General features: G+C 55.8%; 3 protein-coding genes across 3 annotated transcripts; 2 read left to right on the top strand and 1 right to left on the bottom strand.

The window, feature by feature from the left end:
• Positions 1–93: 93 nt before the first annotated feature.
• On the top strand, positions 94–3140 carry Tcap (titin-cap). Its single transcript, XM_052755774.1, has 2 exons — positions 94–2144; positions 2316–3140. Exons 1-2 carry the CDS (start codon positions 2035–2037, stop codon positions 2707–2709), a joined length of 504 nt encoding a protein of 167 aa, XP_052611734.1. The 5' UTR covers positions 94–2034; the 3' UTR covers positions 2710–3140.
• A 1720-nt stretch (positions 3141–4860) lies between these two features.
• Pnmt (phenylethanolamine N-methyltransferase) lies at positions 4861–6610 on the top strand. The gene is made up of 3 exons (XM_052759741.1): positions 4861–5065; positions 5852–6059; positions 6166–6610. The coding sequence occupies exons 1-3, from the start codon at positions 4861–4863 to the stop codon at positions 6608–6610; spliced, it is 858 nt and encodes a 285-aa protein (XP_052615701.1).
• A 696-nt stretch (positions 6611–7306) lies between these two features.
• Pgap3 (post-GPI attachment to proteins phospholipase 3) lies at positions 7307–18803 on the bottom strand. The gene is made up of 8 exons (XM_052757962.1): positions 18530–18803; positions 17269–17366; positions 16247–16399; positions 10361–10423; positions 9751–9812; positions 9351–9487; positions 8985–9189; positions 7307–8807 (listed from the first exon to the last, which is right to left on the bottom strand). The coding sequence occupies exons 1-8, from the start codon at positions 18708–18710 to the stop codon at positions 8744–8746; spliced, it is 963 nt and encodes a 320-aa protein (XP_052613922.1). The 5' UTR covers positions 18711–18803; the 3' UTR covers positions 7307–8743.
• Positions 18804–19431: the final 628 nt, after the last annotated feature.

The raw sequence follows: 19431 nt of genomic DNA, 5'->3' as shown, positions 1-19431 counted from the left end.
GAGTTCCAGGAAAGGCGCAAAGCTACACAGAGAAACCCTGTCTCGAAAAAAAAAACAAAAACAAAAAAAAAAAAAACAAAAAAAAAAAAAACAAAAAAAAAAAAACATGAGATTAAAAAAATAAAAATGCTGGTTGTGGTGGTACATGCCTTTAATCCCAGCACTTGAGAGGCAAAGGCAGGTAGACCTCTTGAATTTGAGAGCAGCTTGGTCTACATGGCAAATTCCAGGATAGCCAGGACTATACAGATGGACCTTGTTCCCATGAAAATAAAATACTTTTTAGAAAGCAAATAAACAAAAGCTTTGCCTGCTGTGGGGCCTTGGCCTAATCCTCACTGCAGAACTGAGCCTGGAAGCCCTTGAAAAAAAATACCACCCAGTCCCTCCCCAGCACCCAGGGGGAGCGGTTTCTAGGTTCTCTTTTCCTGAAAGGTTCTACCGAGATGGTCACAGGCCCAGTGCTGGAGGCTGGGGAGATGCCCACAGAGCCACAGCAGGCCAAGCCACGGTGGCACCTGGCTTCAGGTTTACTGAGGTACCTGTGGCACCCCAGACACAGACCCTGGGTCTACAAGGCTCAGACTTGTCACTGTGCCCCACTGCTCTCGCACCAGGGAGCAGCTTGGAGCCTGGGTTCCAGGCCTGGCTGTCCCCGCTCCCGCTTCCTCCCTCTTGTACGGGCTTCTAAAGGAGTCTATTAGCTTGGAGCCGGGTGGATTTTTCTTGGTTCTGACTGGGTCCAAGACCCCGGGCAAACCTTCCCTGAGCCTCCATTTCCTACTTTGTCGAACAGAAGGGACCAATGCCATAGGGTTGTGAAATGGATGGTGTACTGAGTGGGCAGAGGCCTCAGCAATCAGTAATGTGCTATTCTGTATCAGATAGTGGCTGGGCGCTCTCTCTGCTGTCCCCAGGAGTCCTCAGCCTCTGCCGCTTCTTCTGGTGCCCTTTGCTTACTCCTCAGCAATGCCCTCCTTCCTGCCCCTCTCCCCTGCCCCTCTCCTCTAGCCCACCTCCTTGTTCACCAGCTTGTACCATGAACTGCTCCCTGGGTGCTTGAGTGTTCTCATGACATCTGTTTCCTCTGCTTCATGCGAGAGAGCTAGTCCTCTCCCAGGTAAACCACGGAGCTGCCAAGTCCATGAATTCTCCATGTCATTCCGCTGTGGCCAGAAAAACATGGAAAGTGAGACTTAAGGACAGGGACTGTGCTCCCCGGTTACATAAGACAGCCAGCTTGAGGCGAGCGCTGGGTCTCCCGGCTGCTGCTTAATGGACCCTCTAGAGTTTCTAGCTCACCCCGTTTCTCTCTCCACGTAGGCCTCGGGGTGAGTGCCACCTCCCACGCCTGCCTCCTTCACCCTGACCCGTGGCCCTTAGGAGACGACTCTAACCATTGGCCCTGGGCAATAAAAGCACAGAAATTCATACCCAGGGCTCTCGGGTGGTGATAGTACCCCCCTCTCCTGCTGGTATGTTGCGGGTTAGGAACCAGGCTTTGTGTAGACGCCTGAGGACATGGTTACATGATCCTTCTTAAGTCAAGGGGCCTTACTAAGGTATGTGCCCTTGAGCTCAGGAAGGGGAGACTGCAGCCCTGGGCAGAGTGAGGGGGGCATCCGTTCCTGCTTCTCCTGTTCTGTTTACAGACAAGCTGCTTTCCTCCCTGGGCAAGGGGGAGCAGGCAGGGCAGAGGACGGTGCCAAGGTGGCACGAGGCTGGGCATGTGCCTGGTCTGAGATGGCGTTTACAGAATGCCAGATACCTGGCGGTGCCAGTCCGAGGACCCCAGGCCCCACTGGAGCATCTTCCTTGCTTTAGAAGCTGACCTCTGACCTGGGAGCAGTCAGAATCTAGGTACCCCAACCCCCGCCCTGGACTTAGAGCCCCACCACCACCAGTGAGTCTTGGCTCTGCTTATAGCATCTGACGCCAGAGGGGCTGAAAATAGCCCCTGGAGGGGGGGGGAAGGGGCTATTTAAAGGGCTCCAGAGGAGCCAGGCACAGCAGCAGAGGGAGCAAGAAGGGATCATGGCCACTTCAGAGCTGAGCTGCCAAGTGTCCGAGGAGAACCAGGAACGCCGGGAAGCCTTCTGGGCTGAGTGGAAAGATCTGACCCTGTCCACCCGGCCGGAAGAGGGGTGAGTGTGATGGATCCTCTGAAGTTCTGCCTCTGCTTCCCCAGAGTACCCTCTCCACACCAAAGTGCAAACGCCTACCCCAGGGACCTGGCCGTCCAGGGAGACCCCACTTAGCCTGAGACCGGAGAACGGCATCTCTCAGGAGTTCATCACCCTTTTCTCTACTTTCAGATGCTCCCTGCATGAGGAGGATACACAGAGGCATGAGACCTACCACAGGCAGGGACAGTGCCAGGCAGTGGTGCAGCGCTCGCCCTGGCTGGTGATGCGCCTGGGTATCCTCGGCCGCGGGCTGCAGGAATACCAGCTGCCGTACCAGCGGGTGCTGCCGCTGCCCATCTTCACCCCCACCAAGGTGGGAGCTGCCAAGGAGGAACGCGAGGAGACCCCCATCCAGCTGCGGGAGCTGCTGGCATTGGAGACCGCTCTGGGCGGCCAGTGCGCGGAGCGCCAGGACGTGGCTGAGATCACCAAGCAGCTTCCCCCTGTGGTGCCTGTCAGCAAACCCGGGACCCTGCGGCGAACCCTGTCTAGATCCATGTCTCAGGAAGCTCAGAGAGGCTGAGATGGACTGTGACTCAGGCTCCACTGTGTCTGCCTTGGGCTGGGCCCTTCCTGGCTAGGACCATGGAGGAGAGCTGCTGGCCGTGGCTGCTTTGTAGTTTGCCCAGAGGTGGGGGCTATGGGAGGAGGGAGCCAGAGGCCAGGATGCTTAGTTGTCCTGAGTTCCTGAAGGGAGGGCATCAAGGATGGTGGGCTGAGGTGGAGAGCTGAGCACCCTCAGCCCCAGAAGAAGGGACAAGAGATACTGGTGAGGCCATGAGGCCCCTGGAAACGGTGATCTTTTCGGTTACAGAGACGGAGTAGGACATGGAAGGGATCTGGAATGCTCTGGGAAGGAAGCTTGAAGACTAGAGGGAGGGGGATGTGGAGAGGGCAGAAGCAGGGCAGGCCCCCAGCACCCTCCATTAGCACTGCAATAAATGCTCAACCGTGTTCCAGGCTTCTCTCTTTCTTTGTAGTTGGGGATGAGCACTAATGTCTCCCATGCACTTCTGGGAACAGCCGTGCATTTGAGCTAAATATGGCACAGCCAGAGGGTATACTCCATGCTTAGGGGTGGGGTACAGGGGAAGAGCTGTAAACAGGGTAACTGTCTGGTCCCCCTTCCTGTGTCACTGCCCAGTCCTGGCTTCCATGTCCACTCCCTGGCACTGGAGAGCACTTAGCAGGCCAGCTGGCATCGGGGGTTGTTTAAATGCTATCTGTGGAGGATATGGAAGGGGCTGGCACGAGGGTTGTCCTTGGCTGTGCCTTGGGGTGTGGATGGGGTCAATGACCCAAAGGCCTGTCAGTTGTAGATCCAGACAGAATCAATCCTTGGCTGGCATCAGGTGTTCCACCCTCCCTGGCCTGGGTGGGAAGGCAGGGTTAGGTTCCTGTATGTGACCCCAGCAGCTGTTATGATGATTCATGTCCCAACCTGGGTGTCTGGCCTAACAAGGAGACTGTCCCCTTGGAATAAGGAAGGGGCACAGAGGAGGACTGGATCGAAAGAGGCCAGGACTATCTTAGCAGAGACTGGTACCCTACCCACCCCAGAGGGCACAGGCTTCATTCAGAGGATTCTGCTTTCGGGAGACTGGAGATGCTGTTGGCAGGGTGGTTTGCCATTTTGAGCAGATGGGAGGGAAGAGGAGAAGCTTGTGTGCCAGCTACCCGGAGCACCAAGCAAGACCTGAGGCCAGGCCCTGCCAACTCCCCAGTAGGGCCAGGAGTGATGACTGGGGGAGAACCATTGGGGACCTGCACCCTTGGAATGCCAAAAGTGTGCCATGAACTCCTCTAGTGGCCATGGCAGTACCAAGCTTGCGCTCAGTATTTTTCCTTCCGTTCTTACCTGAGCCTGGTGTCCTGATGTGGTAGGAACGTCCTGAACTGGCTGTGCTTATTGGCCCCCAGATAAGCAACACGCACAGCCCCGGAGGCCCGCAGGGGATGCCCGGATGTTCTGCTTGCTAAAAGCATTAGTCTTGCTCACCTCTTCTATCTCTGCTACCATCGGATGCTCAGGGCAGAAAACTACCTGCTCAGGACTCCCCCGGCACCAAGACAGAGGCCAGAACAGAATGTCCTTTATGGAGGAGGGAAGGGGCATTGGAGGAGAGAGTTGGGATCCAGGCCTGGAGGAAGGGATGGCATTATTAAGAAGGGGAGTTTGTAAGGGGTGCCCCAAGAGAGGGGAGGGGGTCTGGGGGAGGACACTGGGATTGGGAACCTGGGCTATCCAAACCTTGGGAAAGAAAAGGGATGAGATGCTGGGCAGAAGTGTCTGTGAGAGGCTGGAGAGGAGCTAGGGCGCCTGGCAGGGGATCTGGAACTGAGTTTGGGGGTGCAGGGTAGCACTGGAAGGGGTGAGCAGGGGAAGGTGTGTATGGGTGGAGGGTTGTCAGCTCAAGTGCAGAGCGAGGGTGGAGCAGAAGCTATGTTCTAGAGGGTGCCCCCCAGACACTCCCCCCGCCCCTATGAGTCTGTTGCTCCGGACACTAACAGAGATGGATGGGGTGACAGAGATGTAGTGGCCCCAGGCGCCTCATCTCTCAGCTACCGCCTCCGCCCTCGCGATGGGGGGAGTCAGGGTGGCGTGTGGGGGGGGGACAGTGGTAGATAAAGGGATGGTGAGGCTAGCTGGGGGATAGGAGGCCCCAACAGAAGCATGAGCAGTGGCACAGATCTGAACCACGCTGCAGGGATGGCCTCTGACTCGGACCCTGGCCGGGCAGCTGTCGCCTCGGCTTACCAGCGCTTCGAGCCCCGCGCCTACCTCCGCAACAACTATGCTCCTCCTCGTGGGGACCTGAGCAGCCCTGATGGCGTCGGGCCTTGGAAGCTGCGCTGCATGGCGCAAACCTTTGCCACGGGTGAGCATGGGAAACTGAGGCATGAGAGAGCAGAAGTCATGGGGAAAAAATAAAAGGGAGGGAGGGAAACAAGAACGTACACTAGATGGGGACCAAGAAGCAGAAATACAGGTGGATAGCTTGTGCCATCAAGAGCAAGCAAGTCAGCAAGGCTCAGTGGTGGTGCCGGCCTCTAGATCCAGATACTAGGGAAGCTGAGGCTGGAGGACCGCTTGAGCCCCGGAACTGGAGGCCTGACTAGACAACTTAGACCCCTTTTCTTTTTTTTTTTTTTTTTTTTTTTGGTTTTTCAAGACAGGGATTCTCTGCGTAGCTTTGCGCCTTTCCTGGAACTCGCTTTGGAGACCAGGCTGGCCTCGAACTCACAGAGATCCGCCTGGCTCTGCCTCCCGAGTGCTGGGATTAAAGGCCTGCGCCACCACCGCCCGGCTAGACCCATTTTCTTAGGAGGGGAGGGTGCTTAGGATTGAAAGTCAGGCAGGGTGGGGTACAAGAGAGAGACAGATCAAGGCTGAGGCAGAGGTTGGAGACTCCAGAGGGAAAGGCTAGGTGTCTTAGCATCTCCCCATTTGATCGTCACTGAAGCTAGTTTTTCAGTGGTGGAACCCAAGTTAGAGGAGCCAAGCTTCTCTCCAATGTAGGTAGCCCAGGATGGCCCCAGTAGAACCTGATTTCCGTGGGCGCTTGCTCCAGGCACTCACACTACCAGGAAGAGCTGGGAGAGCATGGGAGGGAGGGGTGGCGGAGGCAGGGACTACCTGGAACTCCAGTTCTCCGCTTCACCAGGTGAGGTGTCTGGACAGGCCCTCATAGACATTGGTTCAGGCCCCACCATATACCAGCTGCTCAGTGCCTGTGCCCACTTTGAGGACATCACCATGACGGATTTCTTGGAGGTCAACCGGCAGGAGCTGGGACTCTGGCTTCGGGAGGACCCGGGAGCCTTCGACTGGAGTGTGTACAGCCAGCACGCTTGCCTCATTGAGGGCAAGGGGTGAGAGTCGGGCTGCAAGCGTCTGTGGAGGGGTGGGTGGGTGGTGGAGGGCAGAGAGGACTGAGCCTGGGGTAGTCCTGAGCCCTGCCTGGTGCCCTCTGTACAGCGAGTCCTGGCAGGAGAAGGAGCGCCAGCTGAGAGCGAGAGTAAAGCGAGTCCTGCCCATCGACGTGCACCAGCCCCAGCCCCTGGGTGCTTCAGGCCTGGCACCCCTGCCTGCCGATGCCCTGGTCTCTGCCTTCTGCCTGGAGGCTGTGAGCCCAGATCACGCCAGCTTCCAGCGGGCTTTGCATCACATCACCACACTACTGAGGCCTGGGGGTCACCTCCTTCTCATTGGGGCCCTGGAGGAGTCATGGTACCTTGCTGGGGAGGCCAGGCTCTCTGTGGTACCAGTGTCAGAGGAGGAGGTGAGGGAGGCCCTGGTCCTTGGCGGTTATGAGGTCCGAGACCTTCGTACCTACATCATGCCTGCCCACCTTCGCACGGGTGTGGATGACGTCAAGGGCATCTTCTTTGCCTGGGCTCAGAAGATGGGGGTGCAGGTGTGAGGGCCCCACATGCCAGGTGCCCTCAATTTCCTTATTATCCAAAGTGGCACCTAATAAAGCAACAGTCCCTGCTGTGCCGGTGTGGTTTGTGGCTCCCCTAGAAGCAAAGAATGTGCAGAGGCCTCTGAGGTTTAGGAGGGACCGATCCTAGCTCTTCTTTCTCCCTAGAAGCCTCCATGAAGGCTGTTTTCTGTACCAGCCATTCTCTCCAGCCCAGGAAGGTCAAGTTCAGGAGGGTCCAACGGCACCTGCTGCATGCCAGGCACTTGTGTGGGTCTAGTGGCCCGTCAGTTTGCCTCAGTTCAGTAGCAGGGCCTGCCAGCTTGTCTCCAGGCAAAGCTCAGAAAGCCTGAGTGAGAAGAGCCAAAGCCTGAGGGCCTGAAGTGCCCACCTCTGCACGGGCGTAGATGACGTCGAGGGCATCTTTGCCTGGGCTCAGAAGGTGGGGGTGCAGGTGTGAGGGCCCCACATGCCGGGTCCAGACACAAATACAGGTTGTGAAACAAGAAGACGAGCCAGTGGTACTAGCTCCCCACCACCCCACCACACACACACACACACACACACACGGGGCGCGGGCTCTGCTGGGATCCATGCCACCCTCACTCCCATGTACCCAGGTAGAGATCTGCCACTGGCCAGCAATGTCTCCTTCCCTCCAGCCCGCTTTATACACACAGAGGAGCAGAACCAGGGTGAGTGAGGCCAGGAATTGGTTTATTAAGCATGTCCTGTACTGTCTCCGGCCTTAAAATTGTTCTTAGTATCAAAAAATCCTAACAGGCTGCCCAAGTGTCTGAGCTGGAGCCCTGGCATAGCTACTCTCCCCACAAAAAAGAGGGCAGGGGACAGAGGCAGGGCCCAGCTGCAGACTGCCTTCCTGATGGACTGTTCAGGATACAGGCTGTATGGGTCCTGCTTGCCCTGGAATTACCCTGGGAGAGCAAGCTCCTTTATGGAGGGCAGAGACCACAATCAGACAAAAGCTCCACATCCTCTTCCCCCTTTGCCTGATGCCCCTGAAGTCCAGTTGTGACCAGGGGCTACAGCGGGGTACTGGAGTGGGAGGCACACCATGCCAAGGTAAAGAGATCGGAGGCAAGGGGGGGGCACTTTCCCCCTTCCCTTCTCTGCCCTCCAGGGACTAGTTCTGCAGAGTGCTCTCAAGACATGTGGGTGGGGGTGGGGGGCTGTGATTTGGAGTGGAGTGCAAAGGGCATTGGGCAGGCATCCACACTCACAGCCCCCGTCAGGTCCTATACACATACCAGCAGCTGGTTGGACTTGGGGTCCTGAGCAGACTTGGAGCTCAAATGACTGCTGGTGATGACTTGGTTTCCCCCATTCCACTCCAGCCTCCCCAGGCATGTTCATCTCAGACACATGCCTTCCCCAAACCATCCTCACTCACCTGCCTCCTGAACACACCCCCTCTCTACACTCTAAGTGAAGGCCCACGATGCCCCAGTCCTGTCAAACCCAGCTCATTGACTATCTGGTCATCTCTGCTCTTGGCTTGGTCCATATCCCTCTAGGTGTCAGTGTGTCCACTCCCAACCGGAACAGCAGCCAGGGTTCTAATCCGGAGCCCCCTGGGGTCCTGGCCCTGAAGGCAAGAATGGCTGGTGCAGGAGGCAGGGTGGAAACCCCTCTTTGGAACCGGCCCAGCAGCTCAGTTCCTCAGACCCACAAAGAAACTTGGGCAGCTGAAGAGCAGGCCTCCAGTGCCACCTAGTGGCTCCCTGACAAAAAGAGACCCCAATGTACCCCAAAGGCCTGTGGGTGTGGCACTTAGGGGTAAGTGGCTTGGGGTGGTACTACCAGGGTGAGTGACGTGGAAAAGGGAAGAAGGCTAAGGAGACCAAAGCAGCACTCCTCTCTGTAAAACTTCAAAACTTGCTCCCAGTTCAGCCGCAGGCACAGGAGGGCTGCCTATTCCCTGCCCCAGACCTGAGGAGGCCACCCCAAGACAGGGGTCTTGCCCTGTGAGAGCCAGGCAGGGGCAGGTGGCTAGGATTCCAAGCCCATACCCCACACGTTCAAGTTCAAGAGGCTAGAAGGAGAAAAACAATCATCTCAAGGGGGGCAGGGAGGAGCCTCAGGAACGAGGCAGATCTACCCCTCCCAGGGTCTTTAGGCCAGCTTGAACTTGGCTTCAGATTCCTTCAGGAGGTACAGGCTGTCATCTTCCAGAAATCTGTGGGTGTAGAGAGGACCCCACTGAGGCAGTCACCTAGTCCTGAGAACCGCCCAGACAGTGGGGTGACAGAAGGCAAGTGGGAAGCCCAAGTGGGCACAGGGGACCCCAGTCTGCTCTAGCAGCAGGCGAGGAAGGGCGCAGGAGAGGACATCCCGCGGCTGGGGTGGCACTGACCTGAAAAAGAGGATGTGGACAGGAATGGTGCTGATGTGCCAGATGGCATGGGCATCCAGGACCCAGAAGAGGGGTGGGAAGTCGAGCAGTTCGAGCAGGGAGAGCCCCTGCAGCAGCAGCACCACCACCACACACCTGCGCGTGTGAGGCAGGTGCCGGTGGTTCCGCAGGCACCAGGCCAGCCACCATGCCAGGTTCACCAGGCCTGGGGCCAGGGACAGAGACGTTCACTCACTCCATGTCCTCCTTGACTCTAGCTGCCTTGCCCCGCCTCCACCCACCCCCAGGCCCCCATCTCAACTCCTTCCTGCTCTCAAGAGTCTCTCCAGGATCCCCCCGCCCCCAAGAATCCCCCCCAGCTCTCACCTATAGCCACGTTGGCCATCATGTTGTAACCGTAGTCGAAGCAGATGAGGCTCAGGTAGGAGATGTGTACTGTCAGCAGCAGCAGCAGCAGGGCTCCAAAGGCACTGGCCACTGATGGGTACCTCAGTCCCACGGTCCTGTCCAGCCACCCAGAGCAACTCAGATGGAGCCGTGTTCCTTCAACGAGCTCCTCACCCAAAGGGGCGAGGGCTTGCTGAAGCCACCATCCTCTCCCCGCCCCACCACACCAACTGTTTCCCAAAGACCAAGGGCCACAACTCCTGGGGAAGCCCCGCTAACCCTAGCATCCCCCCCCCAAGACAACCCTGTAGAAACGTGTTATGGCCAAGGAAGAAAGCTCTGGGTAGTTCCCTCTCTGCCCGCAGCCCCAGGGACTCACCTGACACAGCACAGATAAACGGAGTACAGGATGACAGCAGAGGCGCAGAAGTAGTCCATCTTCTGGGGGTGGGGAGAGCCCAGGAGGGCCAGGTGAGGAGAGCAGAGCATGGCACAGGGCAGGGCCCACAGAGGAGGCTCAGGGATGAGGCGGGGGGGGGGGGGGGGGGAACGACAGAGTCTAGGCTTGCAGTCTGCAGGAGCCCCATCCTCTGGCTGGCTCACTGTGTCCACATTATAAAACGTTTCAGAGTGGCTCAGCAGAGAGACGGTCATGCCATCGAGAAGGGCCTCACTCTGAGGGCACACCATGGAATTCAAAGTGTCACTTGGGGTGTGATGGACTTGGGCCCCAATCCTGACTACATTAGCTGGGTGACCCTGGGAAAATGACTTCATCTCTCCCAGGCTCAGTGGCCTTATAGATCAGAAAGCCAATGACAAAAGTCTCCTGGCCAGATCCAGGTAAGGCTCCGTGTGCTGCCAGGCTTGGGGTGCCAAGCAGTGACGTGGGCTCTGCAGATGGAGCTGCCTTCACTCTATGGAGCCTGCTCTGCCCTCTCCTGGGCTCCTCAGGGACTGTCTCGTGCAGGGGGCTGGGAGGCGCTCACCTCTGTGAGGTCAGTGTCCCTGGTATGGAAGACTGTGGACCAGAACCAAGCATTGAGGGACACCTGAGGAAGGAGAGGTCGGTCAGCGTGCTACCCAAGGTGGAGGAGACCTGTAGGGCTCTGTTGGGGGGAAATGTGTTTCCTGTGCCCCAAGAGCCCTCTGAACAAATCCAGGCTTCACTCTCACCTAGCCAGTCCCCACAGGAGGATTTCCCACCACTGTAAACCGACACCCAAATCCCCCAGGCCAAGAGAGCTGCAGCTTCCACAGGTTCTGGCCTGGCCAGGGGACCAGTCCTGGCAGAACAAGCTCCCAAATTACCCAATCTCTAAGACAACAGCCCCCAGGGGCCTGCCTTCTCCCCCACTGCCAGGTGATGACAACCCCGCCCACCCGGCCCAGCCCACCGGAGCCTGTGACCTCAGCTTCTGGGGGCGGGAATGAGGTGGGGGGGGGGGCTTGAGCTAGCTTGGGGTGTGTCCAGAGGAGCAGCAATCCAGGGAGGGAGATGTAGCAGATCCCACTGGAACCTAGCCTCGGAGGAAGACTGTGGCCAACCTAACCCAGCTTCCTCCTGGCTGGGCCAGCCTAACCTGCTGGGCCAGTAGCTGCTCTGGAGTCTAGGGAGGAGAAGGGGCAGGATTGAAGAGGCAGCAGCGCGGAATGGCCCAGGGGAATGCTGGGGGCCCTCTTCCCGGAAAGGAGCAGAGACAGACTTGCAAATACACCATCTTCAAGGCCTGCGTCCACAGCAGAGGCCCAAGTTACTGAGGGAAGGGCAGGCTACAATGGAGACAGAGGCTGAGAAATCAGTGGCAGCTAGTCACAAAAGGAAGAGCAGGGCCTGGCCTGCCATACCAGGAAGGTCCACAGAGATGCTTTCTTTCGGGACACATGCCTGGAGGAGCTGCCCACTTAGGTACCACAACAAATGGCCAGTCAGGAGATACAGAGCAGGTCAAGAAGCCAGTCTGTAGGGTCCCACAGCAGGAGGGCCAGATGTAGCTGAGTTCCTGCACATGCTAGGAGCTGATGGCGACAGAGGGCAGGGCGGAGGCAAGGCAGGGCTTAGAGCCAGGCGGGTACTCTGATGCTGGGATCTGGCCTGGGAGTCCTCTGTACCCCCCTCCCCCGCCACCCCCATGGAGCCCGGCTTTCTCTGCCAGCCAGTCCCATACAATGCCTTCTACTTACAAAGGACCACCTAAGGAATGGCCTCTGCAGCCTTGACAGGACTCTGAGGTGTGTCTCATGGTAGGTAGGCCTCCTCTTCTGGCCCTTTCCTCAGACTTGGGAGGCAGCTTTACTGTGGGTACCTGGCTGTGCCTCAGCCTGCTATGGAACCTGAGAGGGGAGGTCACAGCCTATGTCCCAAGCCAGGCTCAGCCACTCATCCTCAATAAGCTGACTTCCCAATGTGGCCTCACTGAATACATCTCCTTTTTCTGCTTTCTGCTCTCAATCTGGCTTTTCAAATTGGCTTATTGAGGATGAGTGGCCAACCCTGGCTTGGGACACAGGTTGTGAACCCCAAGTTCAGAACAAGTCCCTCTCTCCTCAGATGGGGCAGGCATGAGTGGCCCTCATCACCTCCCTCACAGGGCCTATGGTGAGCTGGGTCAGTGTGGGGTGAGGAGTGACCGGGGCCGGAGACAGGACCGGGCAGGCCAGGTGCAGGGACATCTTAGGGAGGACGGAGGACGGTAGCCCTGGAACCAGTGTGGGAGGGAGGAGGGGAAGGCAGCAGGCACTGGCAGCCAGCCAGGCCTCCCTGTCACCCACAGCAGGAAGGGGGAGGTGACAAGAGGGCTGAGCTAAGTGGCAGTTGGAACTCTGGAAGCAGAGGGTAGAGGTGTGCTGGGCCAGCCCTTAAGCCCCACGCACAGGTGGGGGCTGCTGGGCTCTTCATCCGCTGCCTCCCAGAGGCCATCTACTTACTGAGTCCTGTCTGAAGTCTGGACTCTGCACCCCGAGATGCCCATCTCTTAAGGAGTGTCCCACGAAGGGTGGGGTCTTTCAGATCCTTTTCTCAAACTCAAAGGCAGTGTCATTAAGAATGTACGCCCTGGAGCCAAATCTAGGGCCTTTACAACAGGCAGCATTTCCTGTGTGGTCTCAGGCAAGTTATTTACCCTCTCTGTCTCAGTTTCCCGCTACACATGGATTTTCCTGCTGCTACTTGGTACACAGGTGTCCCATGAACCTTGGTTTCGGTCATCACGTCCACCAGGCTGACCCCACCACTTTCCTTAGTTGACCTCTAACTTCTCTTTCCTCAAGGGCCACCAAGTTCAAGATCAAACCACGGGGCTCCAGGGGCCCTGGCTTCAGCTATGGGAAAAGTCCTTCTTCGTGTTCCCAAGGCACCGACCCATGAGTATGGTCCCCCTGTCCCATCAATACGGTCCCAGCAGGTGCTGTTTCTCTTCAGAGCTTGGAGTCAGGCAGGAGCAGAAGACAGATGGGCAGGCAGGGAGGGGAAGGCCCCGTGCACAACTGTTCCGCACCCCTTGGTTGCACTCAGCGTGGTGGGAGGGGCCAGCGGGATAGGTGAGAGTTTTGTGTAAACACTGAGACTGGGGGGGGACGCAGGGCTGGGGGGCAGTAGCAGTAGGGATGGCGGGACAGGAAGGGTGGAGGAAGGCCGGAGGCTGTTTCAGTCGGCTGGCAAATACTAAAACAGACAAAAATATCAGCCATGAAACTGCTTGGATGCCAAGAGAGCCAGATCTGTCAGGAATTTGACCCCAGTGTTAAGCCCCAGTGCTTGGGGCTGTCATTGACACCATCATGGTGGGGACAAGTGGATCTTTAAATAGCTTGGTGTCTCAGAAGTGGGGGAGGCAGAATGTTAAATATGATGTCTCCTGCCCCCTCCCTGGGGCCACAGTCCAGCAGGGCAGGACTGCCTCGGGTTCACTCTAAGGGGAGGTGGGGCTTTTTTCCATCATCAAAGAAGGATTCCTGGGCTGGTGAGATGGTTTGGATGAAGGCACCTGTGCCAAGCCTGATGACCCAAGTTCAAATCCCAGGACCTACACAGTAGCAGAGCATCAGTTCCCCTGAGATGTTGTCTGACCTCCACATCAAGCCACAGCATGTGTATCTGCATGCCCAGGCACACAAATAAATAAACAAACAAATACCTTTAAAAGGTTTTTTTCATTTCTCAACATTGTCTGTTTCACTGGCTTTTGTCTGACAGGTGGAAGGTCCTTCCTGAACTCTAGCCATCGTTCCGCTACAGTTTCAGCCTGTCTCTTCTCTTGCCGCTTCCTCCACAGAGACGCTACAACCAGTTCCCGCCATTTCATCTCACAGCTACACCTGAGGACCTTTCCCTGCTAGATAAAGGTGGGGAATTGGTTTGGCCTCCTAGCTTTGGCAGAGGGCCAGGCCCCCCACTCCATGGAGTCAAAGGGCTAGAGCATACAGAACGCTGGCAGGTTCCCCAGTACCTGCCCAGGCCGCACCTGGGTCTAAATAGCAAGGCAGGGGCCGCCTTCTTGGGCTGAAGTGTCACAGGTTCCACTGAAGGACAGAGTTATCAGAGAAAAGACACCCCTGGCCCATGTCAGAACCTGGAGCTGGCAAAGGGCCCTCCCATCCACACCCCAGCACAAATGAGGGCCACACTTGTTCCAGAAGACCCGGCCCAGGACAAAGTCTGCTGCCCCACCCTCTGGGCAGAAACACAAGACTCAGTGGCAAGTGTGAAATCCAAACTAGACAAAGTGTGGTGGTGCCTGCCTACCACAGTAACACCCAGATGATCGAGGCCGGAAGAGTGAATGCTGAGGGCCAGCCTGGGCTACACAGTGAGACCCTGTCTCAGCAAAGGAAAAACTAGATCATCCAACCAGAGTGGACCCTGTGTCCCTGAAAGATCTCATAAAGGCAAGAAGGGGTTCCAACAACCATGGCATCTGTCCCCTACCAGAGGACCTGCGCCCTGCTTTCCAGCTCTTAGGTCCTGCTGAGCTCTCTTGGGTACATCTAGTCCTGCTTTCCAGGCTGACTGGGCCTAGGCCCAGGCTTTGCTCTGGAGTCCTGGGTCACACAAATGCAGAACCTGGCTCTTGCTCAGCCAGTGTTTATTCCAGTGAGCACTCGGACCCTGGAGCCCAGTGGTGTGGTGCCAAAGGCTAGCCCTGTCTTCTCTACTTGCTGACTTGTTAGCTGTTACCTGAGGCCAATGCCCTGTGTGCCCGATCTTACTCAGAGAACACAGGCACGTGACAAGGACCCCACGAGGAAACGTTGGTCAAATGCTGGGGACAAGACCAGGACCACACGCACGTGGTCTTCCTCCATAGTGCTTGCTGTTCTAGAGCTCACTGGAGTTCAGGACAGCCTTGGAATCATGGTGTGTACAGCTACAACTACTGTTTTCAATTTTTTAAAAATTGCTTTGCTTTCTTTTTGTTTTTCAAGACAGGGTTTCTCTGTGTAGCCTTGGCTGTCCTGGAACTCATTCTGTAGACCAGGTAGGACTCAAACTCAAGAGATCTGCCTGCCTCTGCCTCCTGAGTGCTGGGACTAAAGGCTAGGACTAAGGGTCACCATATCCTGCAAAAAAAAAATTATAAAGATAGGATCTCAAATATGCAGTGTATGGTGACATCAAACTCAAAGTCCTGCTTCAGCCTCCTGAGTACTGGGATTACAGGCTTCATCACTCTGCCCAACTGCCCCAAACTCTTAACTTTCTTCCCCCCTCCTCCGCCTCGCTGCTCTTCCATAGCCCTTAACAATTAATGTTACCACTGAAGGGCAGATACTAGGTCTGCCTCCCCCTCCATGTCCGTCTCCCTGCCATGGCAGGCTCGGCCTATGCATCTCAGCACACCTGTGCTATCAGCTATGGTCAGAGTCCTCCAGCCACTAGATCCCAGAGCTGCCCTCTCTCCTTGTCCTGCCTTGTGACTCCTGGCTCTTCTGGCCTACAGATGCCCTTTGCTGTCTTTACACTGTCTGTCTAGAAGAGTCCCCTGCTCTCCTCATGTTTCCCCAGACACCTCCAATCCTCCTGTCTGTCTCATATCCCAGGAAGTCTTTCCTTGTTGCCCTGTAGGGGCGCAGTCCCATCACATGCCCCACAGCTCCTTCCCTTTTCTGTGTTTCTTCAAGGCTGTACATTGACATCCTTTGTGTGACTGTGAGACCAGTACAGAAGGGCAAGACCTGTGTGTTTTCACATGTTTTGGGGCCTCCAGTACGTGGTAAAGTACTTGGCATGCAGCGGGTGTCCAATGAACACAAATGGAGGCTCTTACAGCAGGAAGGCTAGTTGAGTGGATGTTTTTTCCCCTTAAGATCTGTCAGAGAAGCTCTGCCCCACAGACATCCATTGCCCCTTCTTACTGCACCCGGTACCCCTCTGTACTCAGGTCCGCAATTCTCCAATGATCCCAGGCCCCGGATTCTAGTTCCTCAGACCAGTCATACTGGTGAGGCTGAGAACTTTTTCCTACTCAGATGGACCCACCTGAGTTCTCCAGGGACAGACCAGTACTAGGCTGAGCTCTAATAAGACCTCTGGGCCAGAACAAAAGACACATCAATGCTCAAGAGAGGTCTTGGAAAGACCAGCAGTTCCAGCACATGTTCCCTACAACCCACTTCCCATCCATGTTCGTAAACTGCCCGACGGAGTCTTTTTGTAGTTTTCTCACTTAGGACAAGAGTGTGTGTCCTCCCTCTTTCCCAAGAAGACTGGCCTGGTAAGAAGGAAGGTGTCACACCTTCCATTTCCACTGTGCCCGACTACCACACACGTTAGCCCTGGGAAAGAGAACAGCTTGCCGCTAGAAGCCCATTGTTGGGGGTGGAAGCGCTCCTCTGTTCGGAACAGGGTGTGCAGAGTGTTCTGCCAGGCTACCTACCCAAGCGAAGGCCATGCAGGTATGGTACATGGGGGAGGAGGCTGGCACAGAGGCGCGGTAGCGGCAGAGCATCACCAGGCTGGCTAGGCCATTGAGGAGTGAGGCCACAGCAGAAGCTGGTTCTTGGATGAACAGGAACCGGGAGAAGGGCCACTGAAAAAGGAGCATAGGAGGAGGCCTGAGGGGAGGCAGCCCCTACCTGCCTGATCAACCTTTCCTTGACAGCTGCACCAACAAGTCTCCAGCTGGTTCCTCAGCTCGGGATTTTGGCCAAAGCCCTACATCCTCTCAAGTCAATGAGAATCGCTCCAGAAGTCCCTGGTTACGATGAGTCTTTCCCTGGTCAGCAGGCATTGAAATGGGAACCTGACTCTCGGGGACAGCAGACAGGCCAGGTGAAACCATACAGACTTGCCATCCAGATCTGGGTCCCATCTCTCCTCAACTACTGCTTGTAGTCCTCAGAGTGTGGGATTACTTTGTGCTAAACTGGGAAGAGTAATTCCTGCCAACAGGCCAACATAACATTGGGTCAAACGGCACAAAGAAGCTGGCCAATCTAAGGGGTATTTCTGATGATCTAGACTCCTATTGGAGAAGCTACGGGAAAAACACCTTATTCAGGGTCAGTGGATATCTCAGGCAGCCCTGAGAAGCTCAGCACTACTGTGAGGGGACACAGACCTTTTTGTTTGCGCGTTTGTTTGTTGGAGAGAGGGTCTCACTATGACCCTCTATGAAGCCTTGGCTACATAGACTAGGCGGGCCTCAAATTCTAGAGATCCACCTGCCTCTGCCTCCCAAGTGCTGGTATCAAAGGTGTGCACCATCACACTTGGCTTGAGACACAGGTATTGTTACTCCAAATTCAGAAGCAGGACACACTGGCACCATTGGAAAAGCAATTCTGAGCACAAGTACCTGTCCCATCCCTCCCTCCCTGTGACTCCCCACCTCAGACTGCTGGGCCCATTGGGGGCTGGCGGCCACCAGCACACACCTTCCCTGACTCTCTGACTCACCTTGCCATGGAACTGGGGCACTCTGTGACCCGCCTGAAGGTAGAGGCCGACAGTGACCCACATGCACTCATACTTGCAGTCGTCCCGACAAGTCCAGCCTGCAAGAGACAGACAGACAGGACTGCAGATGTCGTAGCTTAGGGAGGCATACGCAGCCTGGTGCAGCCCAGGCATGAATGGAGGCCAAGAGGACCTGAAGGCTGGAGAGAACCAGAAGAAATCTCAAAATCTTCCTTCCCATTTGGACAGAGAAGAGAGGGTAGGCATATACACAAGGGGGAAGGGCGGTGGGAGCAAAAGTGAATAGTTTCTTTTCCTTTTATGCAAGATAAAGCTCCTGGCATCAGACAGGCCCCTCTATGGGGACCGGGGTTTATACTTCTCCATTCTGAGTCCAGGGAGGTGTCTTCCCTCAACCTACGAAAATAAAGCTCAGACCCTTGACCCCGACTCCTCAGGTTCCAAGTTGTCTTTACTCCCTTATTGCCACTACTCAGCATGCTCCCTGCTCTCTGGGTAAACAGAGCTGCTTTGTGTTCCCAGATCTTCCCAGGGCCTCCAAGCTCTCTGTTCCCTCATTCTGGAAGGGAAAGGGTAATAACGAGGATGAGCTGTTGTTCAAACAGTCAGAACTGGAAATTCTGCTTTACCACTTTATAGACTGTGTGACCTTGGGCAAGGTATTTAATCTCTCTCGAGTGTTCCCATCTGTAAAATAGATTAGGGACACTAGCCGAAAGGGTTGTGGTCAAAGTCAACTGACCTGCCGTGAGGCCTGTCCAGTGTGGGGGCTCAATATGTCGGTTCATATTAATTCCCTCCTCTTTAAATTGTTCCATGGTGACCCCTGCCTCCACCCCTTGAAGCAGACGCCATTCTTTCCTGTTCCAAATGCATATAGTGCTTAATGCATGGGTCTATTAGGGCTCAAATCATTTTGTCTTTGTGAACGATACTATTCACCAGCTTGGGGAGGAATATAAACCCGGAAGGGCAGGCCTGCCTCCTGTGTTGTTTCAGGTCTTGTACACCGTGTTTAACAAGTGGTGGTTTGAATAAAATATAATGAAGCCTCTGGAAAGCTAGGACAGGCTGATAAGACCTTCCCCCCGCCACACACACACACTCAAGAGGTTCCATACATAAACACTCGTGAAAGAACCCATAGGGAAACTGAGGTTCTGAGATTCCAAAGCAGAAGGGCACAAAAGGCGGGGCGAAACCCAATGGGCGGGGCTTACCCGGGGAGGGTGGGGCTTACCAGCTAGGCTCATGTAGATTGGCTGGAGGGAGCGGAAGTGCTTCAGTGCGTCCCCCGAACAGTTCCGTTCCTCGCACCGGAGCACGCAGTCGCGGTACACCGGCTCGCGGTCGCCCTGGGAGCCCCACGCAAGCCCCACTGCCACGGTTAGCAGCAGCAGCCGCGCTGTCTGCTCGGCCATCCTGTCACTCTGCCCGGCCGCCGAGGGAGGAGCTTGGGAGAGTGCGAAGTCCTACTTCCGTAACAACCGGAAGTACCTGTGTTCATCGTTGCACCCTCCGCTGACGACCGCCCACTTTAAATAAGAGTTCCCGGATTTTAGTGGGCGGGGAGCCCCGCCTCTAATCTGCTATCTACTTTTAACACAGCATTCACGGGGAAGGGGTGGTGTGTATTCGGGAGCAAACTAGTGTATTTTTCTCTCTTCTATCTCCACGGTCTCTTTGTTTCAAGCGGGCCCCTTCTGTCACTAGCCCTCTTAGATTCCAGTTTCCAAATGTTCTGGGCTCTCCACTTCTATTTCTTGTGCCATCACCTTGATTAAAGACACTGCTGTTAAAATAGCTGCAGAACTTCTTAATAGGTGTCCTTGTCCCTACTTTGGTCCTCTCCAGTAGACATTTCTGTCCTAGTTAATTTTCTGTTACTGTGATAAAGACCATGACCAAAAGCAACTTGGGAAGGAAAGGGATTATTTGTCTTACAAGACCCGATCACAGCCCATCATTGAGGGAAGCCAGGGCAGGAACCTGGAGGTAAGAACTGAAGTGGAGGCCACGAAGGAGTGCTGTTTTCTAGCTTGCATGGTCCCTTATAGCACTCAGTACCACTTACCCAGGCTTGGCACCGCCCACAGTGGCATGGGCCCTTCCATATCAATTATTAATCAAGAGAGTGTCCCC

This window comes from Peromyscus californicus, unplaced genomic scaffold (assembly GCF_007827085.1).
Source record: "Peromyscus californicus insignis strain IS unplaced genomic scaffold, ASM782708v3 Scaffold_3__1_contigs__length_106647218, whole genome shotgun sequence".
Classification (NCBI taxonomy): Eukaryota; Metazoa; Chordata; class Mammalia; order Rodentia; family Cricetidae; genus Peromyscus; species Peromyscus californicus.
Note: the sequence above shows the minus strand (reverse complement) of the source record. Positions and strands in the feature narration are given on the sequence as shown.